General features: G+C 38.2%; 1 protein-coding gene across 5 annotated transcripts; it reads left to right on the top strand.

The window, feature by feature from the left end:
• The first annotated feature begins 1967 nt into the window (after positions 1 to 1967).
• On the top strand, positions 1968 to 16377 carry LOC135263025 (H-2 class II histocompatibility antigen, A-U alpha chain-like). 5 transcript variants are annotated; one of them, XR_010332375.1, is made up of 6 exons: positions 1968 to 2128; positions 4282 to 4530; positions 5667 to 5948; positions 8115 to 8244; positions 9235 to 9427; positions 10908 to 15870. XR_010332375.1 is itself a non-coding variant. In XM_064350575.1 (6 exons), the coding sequence occupies exons 1-4, from the start codon at positions 2065 to 2067 to the stop codon at positions 8237 to 8239; spliced, it is 720 nt and encodes a 239-aa protein (XP_064206645.1). In that variant the 5' UTR covers positions 1968 to 2064; the 3' UTR covers positions 8240 to 8244; positions 10498 to 10537; positions 15774 to 16377. The 5 variants fall into 5 exon arrangements, 4 of the variants coding, with proteins under 4 accessions (XP_064206645.1, XP_064206635.1, XP_064206652.1 ...); XM_064350575.1 differs by lacking the exon at positions 9235 to 9427 and adding an exon at positions 10498 to 10537 and having other exon boundaries at positions 15774 to 16377; XM_064350565.1 differs by lacking the exon at positions 9235 to 9427 and having other exon boundaries at positions 15774 to 16377.
• Positions 16378 to 19747: the final 3370 nt, after the last annotated feature.

The following is a 19747-nucleotide window of genomic DNA, read 5'->3' as shown; positions in this document are numbered from 1 at the left end:
TTACATTTCTTTGGGTTGAGTTTCATTTTGTGCTCCTCTACCCAGATATCAAGACCATTCAGGGTCTGCTGGAGAGTACAGGGTAGTTGGAGCGTCCACGTCTGGGCCAGAGTCATGTCATCCACATATTTCCAGTGGTCTCTTCTGTCCTGGAGGGCACTGTTAATCAGTGTTAGAAAGACTACAGGCCCTAATACGGTTCCCTGTGCAACTCCACACGTGGGGTATTCCCAATCAGAAAGATGTCCCTGGTAGCGCACTTTTTGACGGCGGTCAGTCATGAAGCTGCAGATCCATGGGATCAGGCCCGGTCTCACTCCAAGGTCAAGGAGGCACTGTACCGCCATTGTGTGATCTACAGCATCAAAGGCCTTGGCAAAGTCAGTTGTAATTAGTGTGCACACTGAGGCCAGAACATCACAGGCCTTGTACGCAGAGCCCATCAAACTGACTAGATAGTGTGTTGTAGAACAATTCTGTCGGCTGCCAAACTGCATGGGATCTAGATTTTGCGTGTTGTCATTCAGGATCCAATGCGCAGCAAACTGTTCGCATAGTTTAGAGAGCTGAGCTGTTAATGAGATCGGCCTCAGTTCATCAATGTTTGGTGGGGAAGATTTTGGTATGGGGACAACAGTAGCCTCTTTCTATTGTCTAGGGACGACCCCTTCATCAAACAAACTGTTTGTGTGTGTGTGTGTGTGTGTGTGTGTGTGTGTGTGTGCATGCATGTGTGTAGCAATAAAAAGGTAGCCTATGTTTTGGAATGACTGCGGCACATGAGACTGTATGTAAAAATGATGTGAAACCAACAAATCAACACCAAACAAATTTTATATCACGCCCCTTTAGTAATGGTAGGCAGCTGAGTTATTTTATGTTTGATTCTAATTTTTAAATGTAATTGTGATGCCATGTATTATAACTTTTGTGGCTACTGTCATGCCAGGTCTCTACTGCAAATTAGTTTTTCCTGGCTAAATTAAGGTGAAGTAAATAAAAAATTTGTCAAAATAATAAAATGTTAGAACTGGAAGATTCAACTTAATCTAATTCAAAATGAAATGATTATGAGAACTGCACTGTTGCTTGATTTCCAGTGAAAGTTTGCTCAAAGTGTAGTTTCTGTTACATTGAGGGAAGTCACATTAGTGAGATTCTGCCTTCTCACACCACTCAGTATTATTTGCCTTTGTAATAAATGCTGTGAACTAAACAATATAAACAGTATTAAAAAATGTCAATTGGTGGTGCTGTTGCACCCCATAGTGCAGTTCTTTATTGTTCTCTGTACTTCATAAAAATGTTTCCCTGGTAACAAGTGATGCACTGTGTTCTTTTTTTCTCTCTCTCAGTGTTATCGCATATTAATGTTAATTGTACTAAGGGAAACCCCCCAAAAAAACTTTGATTTCATGGAAGGCTTAACTTACACTTTAAACTTCCACATTCAGGGTCTCTAATTAATGGTTAATAACGCAAATATTTTAACTAATGTTTATGAAAATTAGTTTCTTATTAGATGCCAAAGTCCACGATGATGTCCATTGCTTTGAGGGGTAGGGGGTAAACATTTCTGTATTGTTATGAAAGCAGATGAGACAGTGAGTTTTTGGAAAAATCTCCTGAGAATTTCAAGCAGAATCATGTAGTAAAATCAGGGCAGTTTGACTATCAAAAACAGTGTATATACTCATTCCAGTCATGGGATTGTCAATGTATCTACCATTTTTACCATTTTTTACTGATTGATTGTTTGCTCTTCACTTATTTAAAAACAAAAATGTTTCTGAGAGCTCGTCCAGCAAAATAATTATTTATATTCAGAAATGCTGGAAATAACACAGTGGAAATGTCAGTGTTCAAATGCAGTCAAAGAAATTAACTTCCCTAGTAACTGATGTGTCAGCAAGACAACATTTATTTGGATTGGATTGGAAACTACATGGGGCAGGCAGTAGTTTAAGTTCACAGATAGTCTACTTTGCATACACACAAGCTGCTGCACATTCACAAAAGACACAGGACCAGAGCAGAACCAGTCCCTGCTGTCTGAATTTGAGGATGAATCACTCCATATTCACAGCTGTGCTGCTGGGAGCAATCTGTGTTCTTTTTAAGGCTCAGGGTAAGTGCGGTAAATTTTAAAACTGTTTTAATTATGTTGTTCTACATTTTATATGTGGATAGCGAGGGTTTTCATAAAAATTAAATATGGCTTAATCCATGAGGTACAGTTAAAAGTCCGAGGTTCAGTAGTGAGGAAGCAGAACCTGAATTTACCTATGAAAATTCTGCCTGTTTTTTTTTTAAACAAGCAATATTTATTATTTATTAATATATTAATATTAGAGCTTAGCAATTTTGTGTCTGTACATTTTTTTAGCTTTATGTTTATCTGGAGGATAAAGGCTGAAAAGTTTATAATGAGTTTAATATAGAAGTGAATATAATTTGAGAGTGAATACAATCAAAGTTTAAATGTATTATAATAAGCAATGTACAGTGAATGTAAGGTTTTGAATGTGAGGTTGTAAGGAAATGTAAAAGGATGAGCACTGAAAGATCTGATGTGTGTAGTGGATAGTCTGATTTTAGGGATCACAAGGACCGAAGGTATGAGTTGGAGAGGAAAGGGTGGAGCAAGGTCACAAAGAGCTTTGAATGCAATGATGAGCAGTTTGTAATGCATGTCTGATGTGGTAGGGAGCTAGTGCAGTTGACAGAGAATGGGGGCTATGTGAGCAGATTTCTTTGTGTCTTTGTGTGTGTGTGTGTGTGTGTGTGTGTGCATGTGTGTAGCAATAAAAAGGTAGCCTATGTTTTGGAATGACTGCGGCACATGAGACTATGTAAAAATGATGTGAAACCAACAAATCAACACCAGACAAATTATATCATTATTGCGTGTGTTGTGTGTGTAGTGTGATGTCTGTATGTGTGTGTGTGTGTGTGCGATGTGTATGTGTGTGTGTGTGAGTGTGTGTGTGTGATGATGTGTGGTGTGTGTGTGTGATGTGGTGTGTGTGCATGTATGTGTGTTTATGCATGTGTGATGTGTGTAGTGGTGTGGCTGATGTGTGTGCTGTAGTGGTGGTGTATTGTGTGTGTGCATGTAGTGTGTGTGTGTTTGTGTGTGTGTGTTGTGTGTGTGCATGTATGTGTGTTGTGTGTGTGTGTGTGTGCTTGCATGTGTGTGTGTATGTGTGTTGTGCATGATGTGTGTTATGTGTTGTGTGTGTAATCTGCGCTCAGTTGTAGACTTGCATTTGTGAGATTGTGGAGGCTGGGTGGAAGTGCTGCAGTAATATAAGCAGGAGGAAATGATTACATATATGAGAGCTTCAGCATGTGAGTTGAGGTGGTGTGTGTGCAAGCATGTTAGTGGTGTGAGAGCGTTGTGGTTGTCAATGTGTGTGTGTGTGTATGTGTGTGTGTGATGGTGTGCTGATGTATGTTGTGTGCTTGTATGTGTGTGCATGCGTGTTGTGTGTGTGGTGTATGTGTGTGTGTGTTGTTGTTTGTGTGTGTGTGTGTGTGGTGTGTGTGTGTGTGATGTGTGTGTGCTGATGTGTGTTTGTGTGTGTGTGTGTGTGTGTGTATGTGTGTTTGTGCATGTATGTGTGTTTGTGTGTGTGTGAATACCCCAGCAGCTCAGTTCTAGACATACTGCCATTTACGGAGAGTTTTGAATGGGAGGCTGGGGAGAAAGGTGTTGCAGTAATATAAGCAGGAGGAAATGATTACATATATGAGAGCTTCAGCATCGGTGAAGTTGAGGGATGGGTGGAGACAAGCAATGTTACAGAGATGGAAGAAAGCAGTTTTGGTATAAAGTCAATGTTAGAATATAGAATAAAAAATAATTTCAAGGTTTCTGACTGGCAGGCTGATGAAACAACTGAGATGCCTTTAATGGCAAGACAGAATCGGTGGTTTTAGAGAGGCGTAAGCAGCAAGATTTGTCTTATCACAATTGAGAATTAGTAAATTGACAGATATCAAATTTTTTATGTCTTGAATGCAAGCTAGGAGAGTCTGAGGCAAAAGGGCTGCAGGGGATTTGGTGCTGCCATATATCTGAATATCATTGCCATAGCAGCGAATGTTTAGACCATGTGTCTGAATGATGTGATCCAGAGGGAGCATGTAAATGATATGTAAATGAAGTGTATGTTCAATGAATGAATTAATTAATAAGCATGGATATTATTTTCATGGCATGTAAAAACAATCATTGAAAATGCAAAACTTAAATTTTCTCATATTTCTCTCTCTTAGCTCATATAGATATTAACGTTGTAGCCTGCCAGACCAATGACACTGCTCCAGAGGATGAGAAACAGCAGGATGGAGAGGAAATGTTTTATGTAGACTTTAAAAACAATGCAGTCATTTACACCATACCTGAGTTTGTTGATAAATTTACGTATCCAGGCTGGATGGCATCTGCACTGGTTAATCATGCGGTCTGCATTCATAACTTGAACGGGGCTGTTAAAGCTGAAAAGGACCCACCTGAGCAAATAGGTAAGAAGTCATCATGTCTAACCGCATTTCACTCTGAGCTGTAACTGTGTTGTGCGCAAACGGCTAAAGTGACACAAAATAAAGACCTCTCATCTATAATTATGATTTTTGGAACGGCATATCAAAATGGATGTTGGATCAGTGTCCAAAATCTTACACGGCTCCATACAGTTAATTGCTCTTGCTCACACAGACCTTACGAGAAGACGAGGCGACTCGTCATCCTGCATCTCATATTTATCATTGCCATATATTCCTATTTCAAAACTTAGATCTAAAAAAAAAAAAAAAAATTTAAAAACCCTGGAATTTGGAATGGTTTGGTTATTTTCATTTAATTGGAATGTTGTTCTGTTACTTTGAGTACCATAATGAGGGAACTTCTTAGTGCAACTTGACAAGATGCTCAATCGGTCTAATGCATTATATTAAAATGGGCATAAAATTTAATTAGGTAGAAGTGCATAAAATATTTCAAGCACTTCTGCCCTGTAATATTTTATTGCCTACTCCTTGTTAATGAAACCTGCAGCTTTCAGCCTGGCACACATGTCTATCAGTCACGTACTTATTGTGAGACATTTATAATCATATAAAATTACCATCATATGATATTTGCATATGATACCATTATCTCTGAGGTGACAGGCAGTTGAGCACTGCTGGAGTATTTCCTGAAAACACTACTCAGTGAGGCACAGCAAGGTGCACTGGTGCAGAGTGAGCATCGTGGTGAATCTGATAACTGCAGTTATTCCCTTTCCATGCTCTGCCTAAAAACGGACATGTGATGGCCACTTTTTGAGCTTGTGTGGGATGGGTGACTTGGTTGCTAGGATGTTCCCGTTATTTACCACTGGGAAACCTGATGGCTGAATGGCTCGCCTATATTGGGCCCTGTGACCCATAATAGGGTGCAGGTTTAGAAACAAGGCTAAATGATGAGGAAATAATTATTTCTCAGTTTTCAACATCAGTCAGATTTGAGATTACAATGAACTGAACATACATTGGGGAGGGGGGGGGGCATGGGGGGCTACTAGCCACTGGTAAACATACTTTGACCAAACAATATATAGTAACTTATGTTCAAATTTGATTTGCAAACAAGGATATGATGATTCATTATTCCACAGATCCTCCTCAGAGCACAATCTTTTCAAGGGAAGAAGTTGAGCTGGGGAAGAGTAACAGTCTGATCTGCTTTGTGACCAACTTCTATCCGGCTCCTGTCAAAGTGAAGTGGACCAAGAATAATGTTGAAGTGAAGGATGGAGTGACTCTAAGCCGCTACTATCCAAACCCTGATTTGACGTTCCAACAGTTCTCCACTCTGAGCATCACTCCCCAGGAGGGGGATGTCTATTCCTGCAGCGTGGAGCACAAGGGGCTTCCGGAACCCCTAACCAGGATCTGGGGTAAGGACCCAGTGTAATTGAAAATTAGTTGCAGAATATTTTAAGCAAAGCATTTTGGAAGCTTCTTGACAAATAACATATAGACTCATTATTTCTAACATACTGACACAGTTCTTCTGTTTGAGTAGATCACATCATGATACAGTTATTCTCTGTGTTGAATGCATCTCTGTATTAGTTATATTGTAGACTGTGTCAGGGCCTCAATGGATGAGTCAATTTACAAGTTGGTAAAAATTGGTGCAAGGGCAACAGAATGTATAAAAATAATTTAAGGAATGGAATAATATTTGCCTGTGATTCTCTTGGGTTCAAAACTGTTTCTTGAGTCAAAAGACGCTGACGTTTCAGTCACCATGTCCTTTGCAATAACAGTGAGAACAAGTGATGGTCAGAAAGATAAAGCACCTGGCTGATATATGACACTCGAAAGATAGTTTGAGTTTGTGTGAGGCAAGCAACAACAAAGACAGAAATGAGCAATTAGCTACAAATGGGAAAGCTTCTCAAACATTAGATTGCACACTGATGTATCAGAATAATATGTTATAATTAGTTCCACCAGTTTATCTCCATTTACATTCCAAGATGCAGAGTATACATTACATCCATGTTCACTCTCTTCATATTAGGTTAACTAATAATTTTTATTGATAGAGGCAGAACCTTGGCCCAAGTTATAATGTAGGTAACTCTGGGTGTCCACAGACCTGAGTTATTTTACTGATTCTCTATGCACAATTTAGTTATTATTATGTCTCACACATGCTTTAAATTTTCTTTTGATAATTTTCAACTGATGATTGAACAGTGTTACATTTTTAAAACATTTTATACAGCAGTATATGATATCTGGTATGTTTTCTTAATGTAAATTGAGTATTTTTATACACAAGCAAAAGGCAAGCCTGTGCAAGTATTTTCTCCACGTGAGAGTACAAGGTACTCACGCATAAATATTCTCTCCGCATGAACAAAATACTCTCGTGTGTATTTTCTCAACTCAAGCAAAAGGCACTTTTCCAGTGAGTATTCTCTCCATGCGAGGCACTCTTGCACAAGTATTCTTTCCTGTGAGTATTCTCGCAACGTGAGTAAATGTCACTCATGCATGAGAATCCTCTCCAGGTGAGCAAAAGGCACATGCACATGAGTATTCTCTCTACGTGAGCAAAAAGCACTCATGCTCTTAAGTATTTTCTCCACGCAGGCAAAAGACACTTGTGCACAAGTATGCTCTCCATGTAAGTAAAATGTACTCTCACACACCAGTATTCTCAAAGAGCGCAGTGTTAACTCGCATGTAGTGAAATTGGTCTGCAAGCAAAACGAAAGACAGTAGCCTGTGTGCTCTCAAAGTACTTTTTTCTGCACAGCGATGGCTCATCAATGAGCTTTCGTTTCCAGAATTAATTGGTTACTACTCATACCCAGAACTCTGTTGTGATTGGCTGATACTCCGTGCGGAGGATCTTATTTTCATCCTTTCCTTCCTCGCAAGATTTGTTGTTAATTGGCCACCATACTCATCTATGCAGGACACAGAGCACTTTTCATTCAGGTGTATTAACTGCATTCAGTGAGATGGAGTCAAAATGAATGACTTCACAATTCTCAGATGGCATATCTGTGTGTAAGAACCAAGAAAATTTGATTTATGACAATCAAAGGTGGAGATGCTGAAACGCATAAACATAAACCTGTTTTACCCCATATTGACCTCTTGTGACAGAAACAATGCTCTGATCATTAAAAATGGTTTTCAGTAGTGAAGAATGCATGCAAATAATTTGAAGTCTCCAGAGAAGACTCCTCTAGTCCCATGAGTGTCTACTTGGAAATTTGAGCCTTTATGCCATGGGCCAACCCTGTCCACTGTAACCAGTTAACTGTGTTCTGCATGGATGGTACAAGTATTATGCATGTATAATAAAAGATTTGTACCTCGATCAAGGGTAGAAGAGCAATGTTGTGCCCGAGATTTGGACCTAAAACCAAGCACCATATATATATGTATATATATATACCACTTCGAAGGATAGCTAGTATTGACATTTTCTTTTATATTTTTCAGTCTTAGAAAAGATTGTTGCTAGAAAATGCGAGCATCTAAATGATTCACTTTTAGATGTATTTTGCCTGAATGAAAGTCCTTTCTTCACACAGAGCCTGAAGCTAACAATGAACCAAACACGGCAGCGACAGCGTTCTGTGGAATAGGACTGACCCTGGGTCTGCTGGGAGTGGGAGTTGGAACTTTCTTCCTCATCAAAGGAAATAACTGCAACTAAAAGAGGTATTATAATGTATGCACCAAACATTTACACAAATTCAAATACGATAAATATGTGACTAAGGTGCCTAGCCAAAATTCATTACATGTAGTGGTATGCAAACAGAAGAAGCTTTGTTTATGATCAGTCCTGGGAATGTGGTATTCTTCATCCGACTTTGTATTTATGTAATGGGTACTGGAAGGTATTAAAATGAGAAAATATGATAAATCACTCAATAGCACTTACAGTAGGAGCATATACTATTATAGGAACATATAGGAACATACTGCATAGTATTGTGGGAACATATGGTATTGTAGCACAGTAGAAGTAGTATGGCAACTGTCATATAAGCCTAATGTTTATCAATACTATAAATATCACTGGTTATAGTTTAGTCTGGATAGTTGCAGAGCTCTTTCCATTTCTAATAATAATCCTGTAGAATAACTCACTGTCAGAGTGAAATTTACTTTGAACAATTTCAAAAGAGATTAGAGATTAACCCTAATTAAGTGTAACCACAATGCTTTTCTTCTTTTACTTTAAATTATAATTATATGTGGATTATCAAATAATTATCAAATCAGTTCAAAACCATTTTATTTGCATAGAACTTTTTACAGAGAACTGTCACAAATATGCTTTACAGAGAAACAGAATGAAAACTGGGCAAAAACCAAGTCTGAATTCCCAAAAAATAAGCGAGGCAAATAACTCTCCAGTGGGAAGAAAGACACTCAAACGGTGGAAAGAAAAGCCTCACAGATGGGACTAAATTGTGGGAGGAACATAGCTACATAGGGGGAGCCCATCCTCCTCTGGCCTGCCTGGTGTAAAGTCAAGGTAGAATGGATGGTTAAGGAAATGTAATAAGGGATCTGTGAGGGGGCGGTGTGGTTGTGGTGCCGGCAGCAGGCGGAGAGAGGGGGGAGTGGTTTAACTGGCCGGCAGTCACAGCTGTGGGCACTTACGTGATTGATTCTAACCGTTATCTGTACTGCCTGCAGTGAGACCGGGAGGTTTTTCACAGCAGATGCACATGGTGCCAGACAGCAACAGCAACAGCAACAGCCACAGCCACGACTACAGCATCAGCATCAGCACCAGCACCAGATACCGCAAATGTGCCAGCGTTCAGTCGCAATCAAATAAAACCGTGTGCATCCGTCGTGAAAAAACCTCCCGCACTCACTACAGACAGTACAGATAAAGGTTAGAATCAATCACGTAAGTGCCCACAGCTGCGACTGCCGGCCGGCCATCTCTTCGCCTGCAGCCAGTACCACAACCATGCCGCCCCCTCACAGGATCCATTACAGCAAATAGTTCAATGGGTTGAGCAGGTTACTGTTGAGGTATTAAACTTGCTGGTAAAGTAGAAGGTCCAAATGAAGGAATGTATAATGCAGTTCAGAGGGGCATAGTGATGTATCAGGAGCACCAGGTTGTGTCAAAGGTGCTGTGTTAGGATTCCATGCAGTCAGGTACTAGGCCAAATGAGTGCATGTTATGAATGCAAGTCTGTGAGAGAAACCGAGGGAAACCAAGGGAAACATCTCAGCTTCTATTAAAATTTCGCCGCCAAGTACCGCTGCAAGCAGTAAGAGGCAAGTTTCAAGCCATTAAAGCAAGGGGATTATTTTATGGATTTCAAGGCAGGCAGAAGATATGGTGATAATGGTAAAGAAAGACTTTTTGGTGGTAATAAAGGTTTTAATGACAGTTGTAAAAGTAGTTACAACCACCTTTGCCAATTGGATTTGTGGAATTAATTAACTGTTTGATATCTCCACCTTCCTCACACTCTCCATACTATTTTACATCTTTCAAAATTATTGAGTGAGTAGAGACAGGCCGAAAAAAAAGAAATGATGCAGATTTTCACACTGTAAAGCAACTTCAGTTTTATTGATATTTTAAGAAAAAAGAAGTGAAGTGGGCTTTTGTTTGGTGTTCGTCAGCACAGAGCTTTTTGACATTTTGACATTTCAGGGTGGTTAGTACCACACTGTGCTCAAGGTACACTATAAGTCCAAAGGTATGTGGACACCTGACATCCAACATCTCATCCAAATTATGGACATTAATATGGAGTTGGTGCACCCTTTGCTGCTATAACAGCCTCCACTCTTCTGGGAAGGCTTTATACTAGATGTTGGAGCATTGCTGCAGGGATTTGCTTCCATTGAGCCAGAAGAGCATTAGTGAGGTCGGGCACTGATTGGGAAATTAGGCCTGGCTCACAGTTGGCTTTCATATTGATCCCAAAGGTACTGGATGGGGTTAAGGTCAGGACTTTGTGCAGGCTAGGTAAGTTCTTCCACACCATTCTCGACAAAACAGTTTCTATATGGACCTTACTGTGTGCATGGGGGCATGCTGAAACAGGAAAGGGCCTTCCCCAAACTGTTGCCACAAATTTGGAAGCACAGAATAGTCTTAAATGTCATTGCATTAAGAGTTGTCCTCACTGGAACTAAGGGGCCTAGCCCAAACCATGAAAAACAGCCCCAGACCAAGGGGTGCCCACATACTCTTGGTCATATAGTGTATGTCTTTAAGCATCGTGTTTGTTTTTTTACTGCCCTATGGATTACATTTTTGTACAATGGAAATGTGATATTCCATCAGCAGTTAGCTGTACGTTTAAGAATGAAACTTTTTTGATAGATGAAATAAGCGAATAATAAGCAAAACATTAACAAGACAGACAAACACTGCATTCACTAGTGTCACCAAATAATCATGAGCCTGTCTTACATTTTATGTTTCAGACCCTTTAAAACAAATTCCTTTTAAATGATCAGGCAAATCCTATCAGCCTATCTGACTAAATACTACTATTGCACATAAGCAACAAGTCAATAGATGTAAACACCTAGTACTAACAGGCACATGGCCAACAAAGCACCTGGTTAAGAAGAAGTAAAAGTTGAAACTGGGTAAACAAGGGAAACACAGCACATTGAAGGTAAGAAGTCCCTTTCTAAAATCCTTCAAATATATAGAAGGGACCAGGGAGAATTTGCTCCCTCTGCCTACTATACTTTACTCCCAAAAGTGCATTCTTTTTTCATGGGCTTTTTCAGCTTTATTGGATAGGATAGTGAAGAGAGACAGGAAGAACGGGGATGAGTGGGAGAGACATGCGAACATGTTGTGCGGTCGGATGCGAACTGCTGATGTCGCGGCTCGCAATGAGCAAGTGGATAGTGCTCTACAGGCTACGCCATGAGACACCCCCCAGAAGTACATTCTACACAGATTCTACATGCTCAGTACTAACAATTCAGTCTTCCGAACTTCTCTAATATTCTCAATGCCCAAGTAGTTTTCTTATTGTGCGCTCTCCTTTACATACTTTCTTCCCACTTAAAACCCAGGGCTGCGTTTCCCAGAGTCTCCTTAGCGCTACGTGCGTCGTAAGGTATCCCTTAAGCTCTTCCTTTAGCTCTCAAGCTGTTTCCCAGCGTCTCCTTAGCTAAGGTATACCTTAATTAAGGTATACCTTTAAAAGGGTGGTCTGAGGCACTTGTAAGCTGTCCCTTAGCGCTGCGCTCCAGTAATCCTGTCACAGTTTTGCCTTATTATTCCAACATTATGCTTTTCAAATCGACAGTTGTACTACAGTGCGCATCTAGTACCACATAGGCATGCGAAAATGAGTTTAATATTAACTTTAGGAAAAGTAATTATCCAATCAACGTGTCTGTGCATAGCACGTCGTGAGAATGTTGTCGTTTTAACTGTCTATCCCCATCATGATGGTAATTAAGTATAGGGCCTATCCATGATACTAATCCAATTTGTGAAAAGAAAAAAAAAGTTTTTTTAAATTTATACTTAGTGGCACTAACTTAAGACATGGCTTTTCTGACTGCATACCCTGTAGAAATGAGTTCGTTTGTGTGTGAGTCAATGATCACACTGACTTGGAACAAACTGCCGGTTTATTAAGAATATAAAACAACGTTGAGTGAGTCTACTTGCATGACCAAACTAGAGCACGTTGATTGGACATAAACACACATACAGGTACAGTGGCTCATAATGGACAAACATAGCCAAATGATCTACATCCCCTTCCTTTAGCTCACACCTCCTATATAAAACAAAATAGCACTGGGTAAATATCAACATTACGGAACATTTTTCTTACCATGTTGTTTTATGGTTTTAGGTAAACAACAAAATAATGATATTCTTGGTTAAATTTAAGATTATCCAACAGCAAATTAAGGTGGATGAACAAATCACTTTAACAGGTAGACCTATTCATAAGGCACCCGGTATAGAATTCATCATGATCAATTTCCACAGACGCGCTTTTGCCTTTCATCTACGATCATTTTTGCATTGCAGAGAAAAGTTTGCGGGAATCAGTGCAGTGCAGTGATATGCTGCTACGGTCGCCTATATATTGCGTGACAAAAACAAATTAACATTAGACCTTTGTTTCAATAAGAACAAAATAATTCACCCATATGTAGCCTATATCCTTTTCCCTGGGCTTCCACAAAGTCCCAGACTATGGCTTATATGTCCCGATTGATGCTTTTTATTTTATCCTTTGTAGCCTATATGTACGTATTTATTGAAACTATCACAACGTCTCGTCTTAACGGACTCTTAAAGAGATTAGCAGATGATCTCTAGTAGGCATAGCTTCCTCTTCTGCAATATTAGATTGATGTAAAATGATTATGACAACACTTGTTATATTAAAACGTCATTCACAAGCCTTTACAAGTGAGACAATCGATTCGCTTGGCATCGATTGATAAACTTTTCAGAACCACAGTGAAGGCCAGCTCCAACTTACGATGTACCTTTAAGTTGTCCCTTAAGAGTTGCCTTAAGGTATAGTCTGGGAAACACTCGTAAAAAAGCGGTTTCCCTTAAGAAGGTATACCTTAAGAACCTTCGTAAAACGTTAAGGTACATCGAAACTCTTTTCACAAATTGGATTAGTATCATGGATAGGCCCTATACTTAATTACCATCATGATGGGGATAGACAGGTAAAACGACAACATTCTCACGACGTGCTATGCACAGAAACGTTGATTGGAAAATTAATTTTCGTAAAAAGTTCATATTAAACTATCTATGTAATTTTCGCATGCAGATGTGCTACTAGATGCGCACTGTAGTACAACTGTCGATTTGAAAAGCAAAATGTTGGCGTAATAAGGCTGAAACCACGGAGCGCAGCGTTAAGGGACAGCTTACGAGTGCCCCAGACCCCCCTTTTAAAGGTATACCTTAACTAAGGAGACGCTGGGAAACAGCTCAAGAGCTAAAGGAAGAGCTTAAGGGATAACTTACGACGCACGTAGCGCTAAGGAGACTCTGGGAAACGCAGCCCATATTTATAGGAAAAAGTACTAAATCCCCTGATCCTATGGGAGTCTGACTCTGTAAACATACTGGACATATTTATTCTGGGAACCAAAAAAGAAATACAATAATTGTTTTGTATTTTCTTTATTCTGTAGGGATTATATGTACTTCTGATATCAGGTGGAACCAGATTCCTTTTTTCAATCGTAACCCAGGATGTATACAACACCAGATTAAAAGTGGAGTGGATTGAACAAGGCAGTAAAATCTGTGATGCGTTTTCCAAGAAGTCGGCCCAAATCTCCTGAAAACCTCTCCAAATAGCACCAAACGTCTCCAAATTGGATTATTGTATATATATTTTCTCCCAGCCATATTCCACTTCTAGAAGCTAATTCCATTGATGGTTGTACCCTCTGGAACATTGCTGTCGTTTTGGAGAGATTCTATGTACAAAATGTGTTCATGGTTAGTTATCACACCAACTAAATTAAGTTAAAAACAACCAAACCTCTTGGTTTTACCTTACTGAGTAATCTAAATTCAGCTGCCATACTTCTGGAAAACAGGCTTGTAACAGTAAACCTCCTGATGACAACAGAGTGAGGGCTCACAAGGAGGAAAATGACAAAAATATATAATCGAATCATAAACGAATTAAAATAATATTGTGCCCTTTATCACTACTGCAGTGTCTTTTTGCAGATAAACAAACAAAGCTCAGATAAGCAACCGATAAAGTGTGCGCTAAGCTTCCATTCATGCATTCATTCCATTCCGATGCAAAAACGTGAAGTGAGTCAGTACAGTAGAATAGCAAAGCCGTAGTTTCACCTAGAAGGAAGTTGTAAACTGCGTTCGAAATCTACACTGAGCTTGAAGAACACGACACTGTATGATTACTGTAACGTATATGGGGTTTCCAAGCAGGGGCTAAAGTCAAGACCCGCTTAGAGAGGGTCAATGTTTTCAGGTAGTACAGTAGCTTGCTTTTAGGCTATTTACTCGGCACTGGAATGTCTAATTCAAATCATTTTTTCACTGTTTGTAAGGTAAGAAGTTGCTTTTTTTTTATAGAAAAACTGCACTTTTCGCATTTGAAATTCTATTTGCATACATAGAAAAGTTTGTGTTCAAATCCTCCTGAAAAGGTTTTCGGCTTAATGGAAATAATGCAGAATGCATGGTGACATTTACTTGTCTGTGTACAAAGAGCAGATTGATTACTTAGGGCTCTGAGGGGGATTTCAAGATATCAATATCATCACCGTAGTATTAGGGTGTCAATTTCAGCCATACTTTGGGGAAGGGGACTGCCTTGTTATTTAGTTTGTTTTTTATTTTTTTTTTATGATTTTACTGATCGAGACAGGGTTTTTTGCATCAAAGTGCGTAGAGTATAAGCTTTACAGTGGTGTAGGTGTTACAGCAGTGTGCCTTGAATTAGTGACGGATAAAAGCAATGATTTACCTGCCGGCAACCTCAAGGAATTCATTAGGTTAATTTATTTCCAGTTTGCATAAGTTGATATTTGCATTGTTAATGTATCAATTGGTAAGTTTTATAACATAAGTACATTATTGTACTGGGATTATTGGCTAAACAATTGTTTATCCCCTAGAGTGACATCAGCCAACTGAATTGAAACTAATTAAATATTGTATACATGGACATGAATCATTGATCAGCCCTGTATTCTGTGGCAAACTATAGCCTAAGCTGTGCTTTTGACTGCATGCTACAATTGATTAAAATTCTAGTTTACCTTTCATTTTAGAATCTATTGCCACTGAGTTGTAGTATACAGTCAAAATGCTTGTAGTATTATCAGTCAGGTGTCTTTTTCTTCTTTTTTTGCTTTCCAAAACAGGAGATTTTAGGGTCTTAACTCTGGAGAATCACTACTAGTAATTCTCCATTAATAATTCTCAATTAATAATCTTATCCATTATAACATGCGTTAAATTTTTGCAATGCAATATAACTGGATAAAGGAATCCGTGCAAACCCACATTTTCATAAATGTACTGCCTTGATTCATTTCAAAAGTACCACAGGACACCACTTGCTAAATATCGTGGTCAAACACTCACTCAGTATATTTTGCAAATGTACTGTGAGTTTAATGTAAATGTTAAACATCGGTTGGTTCACATGAATTATGATAAGTCTTTAAATAATATTTTTTTTCATTTTGTCCAGGTCTTCATGAAGACTCAAGATCAAGACATGGAGAAGACTCATGAACTCATGATCAGTTTCTTCAGTGTGTTAAAATAAATTTCCTTCATGTTGTAAATACAGATTTCACTATTAATAGCTATTACAAAATACAAATAGTATACTGAATAATTTAGAACGTGATCAGGCACCTATTTTGCGCTTCACTGATTTATTACAAAAGCCAAACTACATAAAGAAGGGGAAAACAGGCGTATTACAGGAAACACTGGTCCTGCCTATATGGCCTATGAATCTAGTATGAATTTAAATGAACTGTATCTGTACCACTTCATCTAAACTTAGTGGTACAGATATTCCCATTATAGTATATCAATATTAAACTAGAGAGTCATTTTTGAGGGAATTCCCAATTGTGGATACACAGTACACTTGTATAAACAGGTAAGACATCCATATGTAGTGAAATTGTGGTCAATCAGTTTTTTACTTGATAGCTTAAAAATTATTTTTGGTGGCACTTTAAATAAGGCTTTGAAAATTATCCATGAATCAACTTTTTTGTAAATGTTAGGTGGTAATGTTCTTACTGTTAAATCATAAATAAAAAGTTTACACCCATTGACATTTTCATGTTATTGGATGTTTTCTTGTACTAGTGCATGTTACAAAACATTTGTCAAAATACACCAGGAATTTATTGAATGTTCTGATCAGATTTTAAGGGGTTGATATCTGCTTTATGACCAACATAAATATATAGAAAATGCATTTCTATCACACCATAAATCTTTAATTAAAGATGTTTTTCCATTCTCAAACTCAACTGTCTTTACACTTAACAACAGTATTTACAATGTATTTCACCTAACTTTTATGTATCATTCAATAAAAATAAGAACATAGCTATTAAACTGAAGTTTTTTGAGTTGAACTAATTCCAGAGTATTACTTCTCTATCAATAACTTGATTTACTGGATGTCGGGACCCCCCATGACAAACAAGGGACCCCCCATAAAAAAGAGAAAATTACACTTGGGGGGAGGGGGGGCATCCCATATTGTGTTATGGTTGCAATAAAAATAATGCAAATAAATTAACAATCCCTTTTGGGGCACAGCGTAGCGCTTCTTATTTGGCCTGTAGCAGGAATAAATTTGTGAAACATGCCATTCTATGTTACACCAGTACTTCTACCAGTGCGGTCACAATCAGATTGACAGATCAGGCTCTCTCTGCATGGACAACAGATGCTGACCAATCAGAACTCTCCCAGGCAAAACAGTCACAAGCAGGTACAGATACAGAACTCTAACTCAGTCGTCTCCCGCTCCTCAGTTAACATTATGCGAAAGAAGCTGAAGTATTTAAATGGTAACAGAATAATATTTAATAATATAGCATGTGTTTCTTTTGCACCTCTACATCATGAACCTATGCACTTATTGTACGTCGCTCTGGATAAGAGCGTCTGCTAAATGCCTATAATGTAAAATGTAATGTAATGTGAGCCAGCTGTATGAGTACTTGTTAACAGCAGATTAATAAATACTGTTTGGCAGATAAGTCACCCGAAATTGGCATTTAAATGCTGTTTTTCAAATATTTTCTTCCCTGGGGAGCATGCCCTCAGACCCCTCCAGCACTGAACTGTCCCCTGGTTGCCAAACTACTCCTACACTTCAGCTCCATTAAATAGTTTAGTAAGTATTGTTAGCACACATATTGTAAAAATTATTTTTATCTCCGACACTGCTGCAGTATTAAGTACGAATGCACAAAGTTGTGATCTTAGTCAATGTTTTTTTCCTATAAACTACCGTAGTTACTGACAACTATGTAGCTAGATTTGACTAGGGATTTTAGTGTTTTAACAAGCCATGAACAATTCTGCATGTTCAAGTGAGCCCACGTTATACTTAAGGGTGTCCCAATACCGAGTGAGCCAAATTGAGCGAAAGGAAGTGGTCATTCAGCCACCCCCCCATATGGCAAGCCATTTTAACAATTATTAGCTTTGCTCGACAATCCAAAATTACATTTTAGATATACTACAAATGCATTTTGACTAGACATAATTACAATGTAACCAGTCAGAATGATAATGAAAATATTTGCAATTATAATCTTACCAGGAAAACAATAATTCAAGATATCTGTAAATACATTTTTACTAGCCTATATGGCAAGCCCACTTAATATTTAATAGCATGACTGGATTCACATTAAATATATCTGTAATTCATTAATGACTATTCAGTTATCATTCTGACTAGTTGGGATACATTTATAGATATCTTCAATTATCATTTTGACTAGTCAAAATGTAGTTGTAGACCTCAAAAACGTGCTCCTTGTTGTAGAAGGTCCTTGTTCTTGCTAACACAGCAACCGCCATGTTACACCAACCTGAACCAGAGTCAAGTGCCTTTTCAATTCAGTCAGAAATAGAACTGAAAATATCTCCAAAATAAGATCAGTCTCCTTTCAAGATAGCCATAACTTCTTTTTAGATATCTTAAAGAGACATTTGACTGGTAATAATTCAAATTCGAGATATCTTCACTTTAGTTTTGAGTAGTCAAAACTCCAGTTCAAGATAGCTACAGTTGTGTTGTGACCAGTAAGATCTTAGTTTCAGATATCAAAAAAGGTCTTTTAGATACCCTCAATAACAAGGAATTAAAGATATTTTTAATTGAAATTATGACTGCTCAGAACTAATGTGAAGATATCTCCAATTTGAATTATGACTAGTCATAATATAAATGACATATCTGGAATTCACGTTTTAGTCAAAACTGAATTGTAGATATGTCTAATTGAAGGTTCCATACAACTTAACGGCAAACTTTTACTAGTCAAAATGGAATAATAGATATCTTAAATTAGCGTTTTGACTAGTCAAATTGTAATTAGACACATCTTAAATGAGCATTTTGACTAGTCAGAAATTAATTACAAATATATTTAATGTGAATCTGGTAACGCTATTAAATCTTAAAAGGGCTTGCCATACCTGTGTGCCCGCTCGAAATTGAGGCAATTAAATCGCTGGCTTAAAAATGAGTGCTGACCCAGCAGGCATTGCGATAATTAAATGTTGCTGCATGGAGAGCATGGCAAAGGAGGAGACAACAAATTCCTACAAATGTATGTTAGCCAAGTATAATAACATATCATACAAATATAAACATTTAAGATGTGATGTCGTTTCATGCTTGTAAACATGCTTGTGTTTTCGCAAAAGGCCAGAATGTAGCAAATTTTGAAATGAAAATGCATCCAGATGTGTTGTATCATGAAAGCAAAGGCCCTATTCACATGGGGTAGCTACAGTAATTACCTGAGGTTGTCTAGTAATATCTTTATCTTTATTTTCAATGTACAAGTGCCAAGTTACTCACACATAGCCTACAAAGCACTGGGTGTAAGTCATTAATTCAAATCTAGGCCTGTCATTAAAAGTATTGATATCAAAAGTACGCCACGTTACATTATAAACAAGCTGTATTCCATAGCAATGCTACCCAATGTTTCCTAAATTGTTTCAAGTTACTTGGCCCAGTGTTTTTTAATCTTACTATCTGACAATGTGCTCAGTTAAACTTTGTGTCACATCACAGTGTCAAAGAGCAAAAATTGCCTCATGTAAGACATTTAAATTAATGAATGTTTAATTTAACTCTGATGGCCCAAGACGGCCCTGAAAAACTCCTTGGTTGCTTTAGCAGTATGTTAGGGGTCATTGTTCTGCTGACAACTGAAGTGCCATCCGATATGTTTTGAGGCATTTGGTTGGATCTGAGCAGATACAGTGCCATGAAAAAGTATTTGCCCCCTTTCTGATTTCCTTTATTACTGTATACTTGTCACACTGAATGGATTCAGTTCTTTAGACAAAATGTAATATGAGACAAAGGACCTGAGTGAACACAAGTCATTTCATTTATTTAATGTTAGCAGCAATAACTGCAACCAAATGCTTCCTAGA

This window comes from Anguilla rostrata, chromosome 1 (assembly GCF_018555375.3).
Source record: "Anguilla rostrata isolate EN2019 chromosome 1, ASM1855537v3, whole genome shotgun sequence".
Lineage (NCBI taxonomy): Eukaryota > Metazoa > Chordata > Actinopteri > Anguilliformes > Anguillidae > Anguilla > Anguilla rostrata.
The sequence above is the reverse complement of the archived record's forward strand: the minus strand, read 5'-3'. Positions and strand labels throughout refer to the sequence as shown.

Coding starts and splice junctions, on each gene's coding strand:
- LOC135263025 (XM_064350565.1), top strand. CDS start 2,065: ATGAATCACTCCATATTCACAGCTGTGCTGCTGGGAGCAATCTGTGTT. Junction 2,129..4,281: donor TGTTCTTTTTAAGGCTCAGG/GTAAGTGCGGTA, acceptor TCTCTCTCTTAG/CTCATATAGATATTAACGTT. Junction 5,949..8,114: donor ACCCCTAACCAGGATCTGGG/GTAAGGACCCAG, acceptor TTCTTCACACAG/AGCCTGAAGCTAACAATGAA.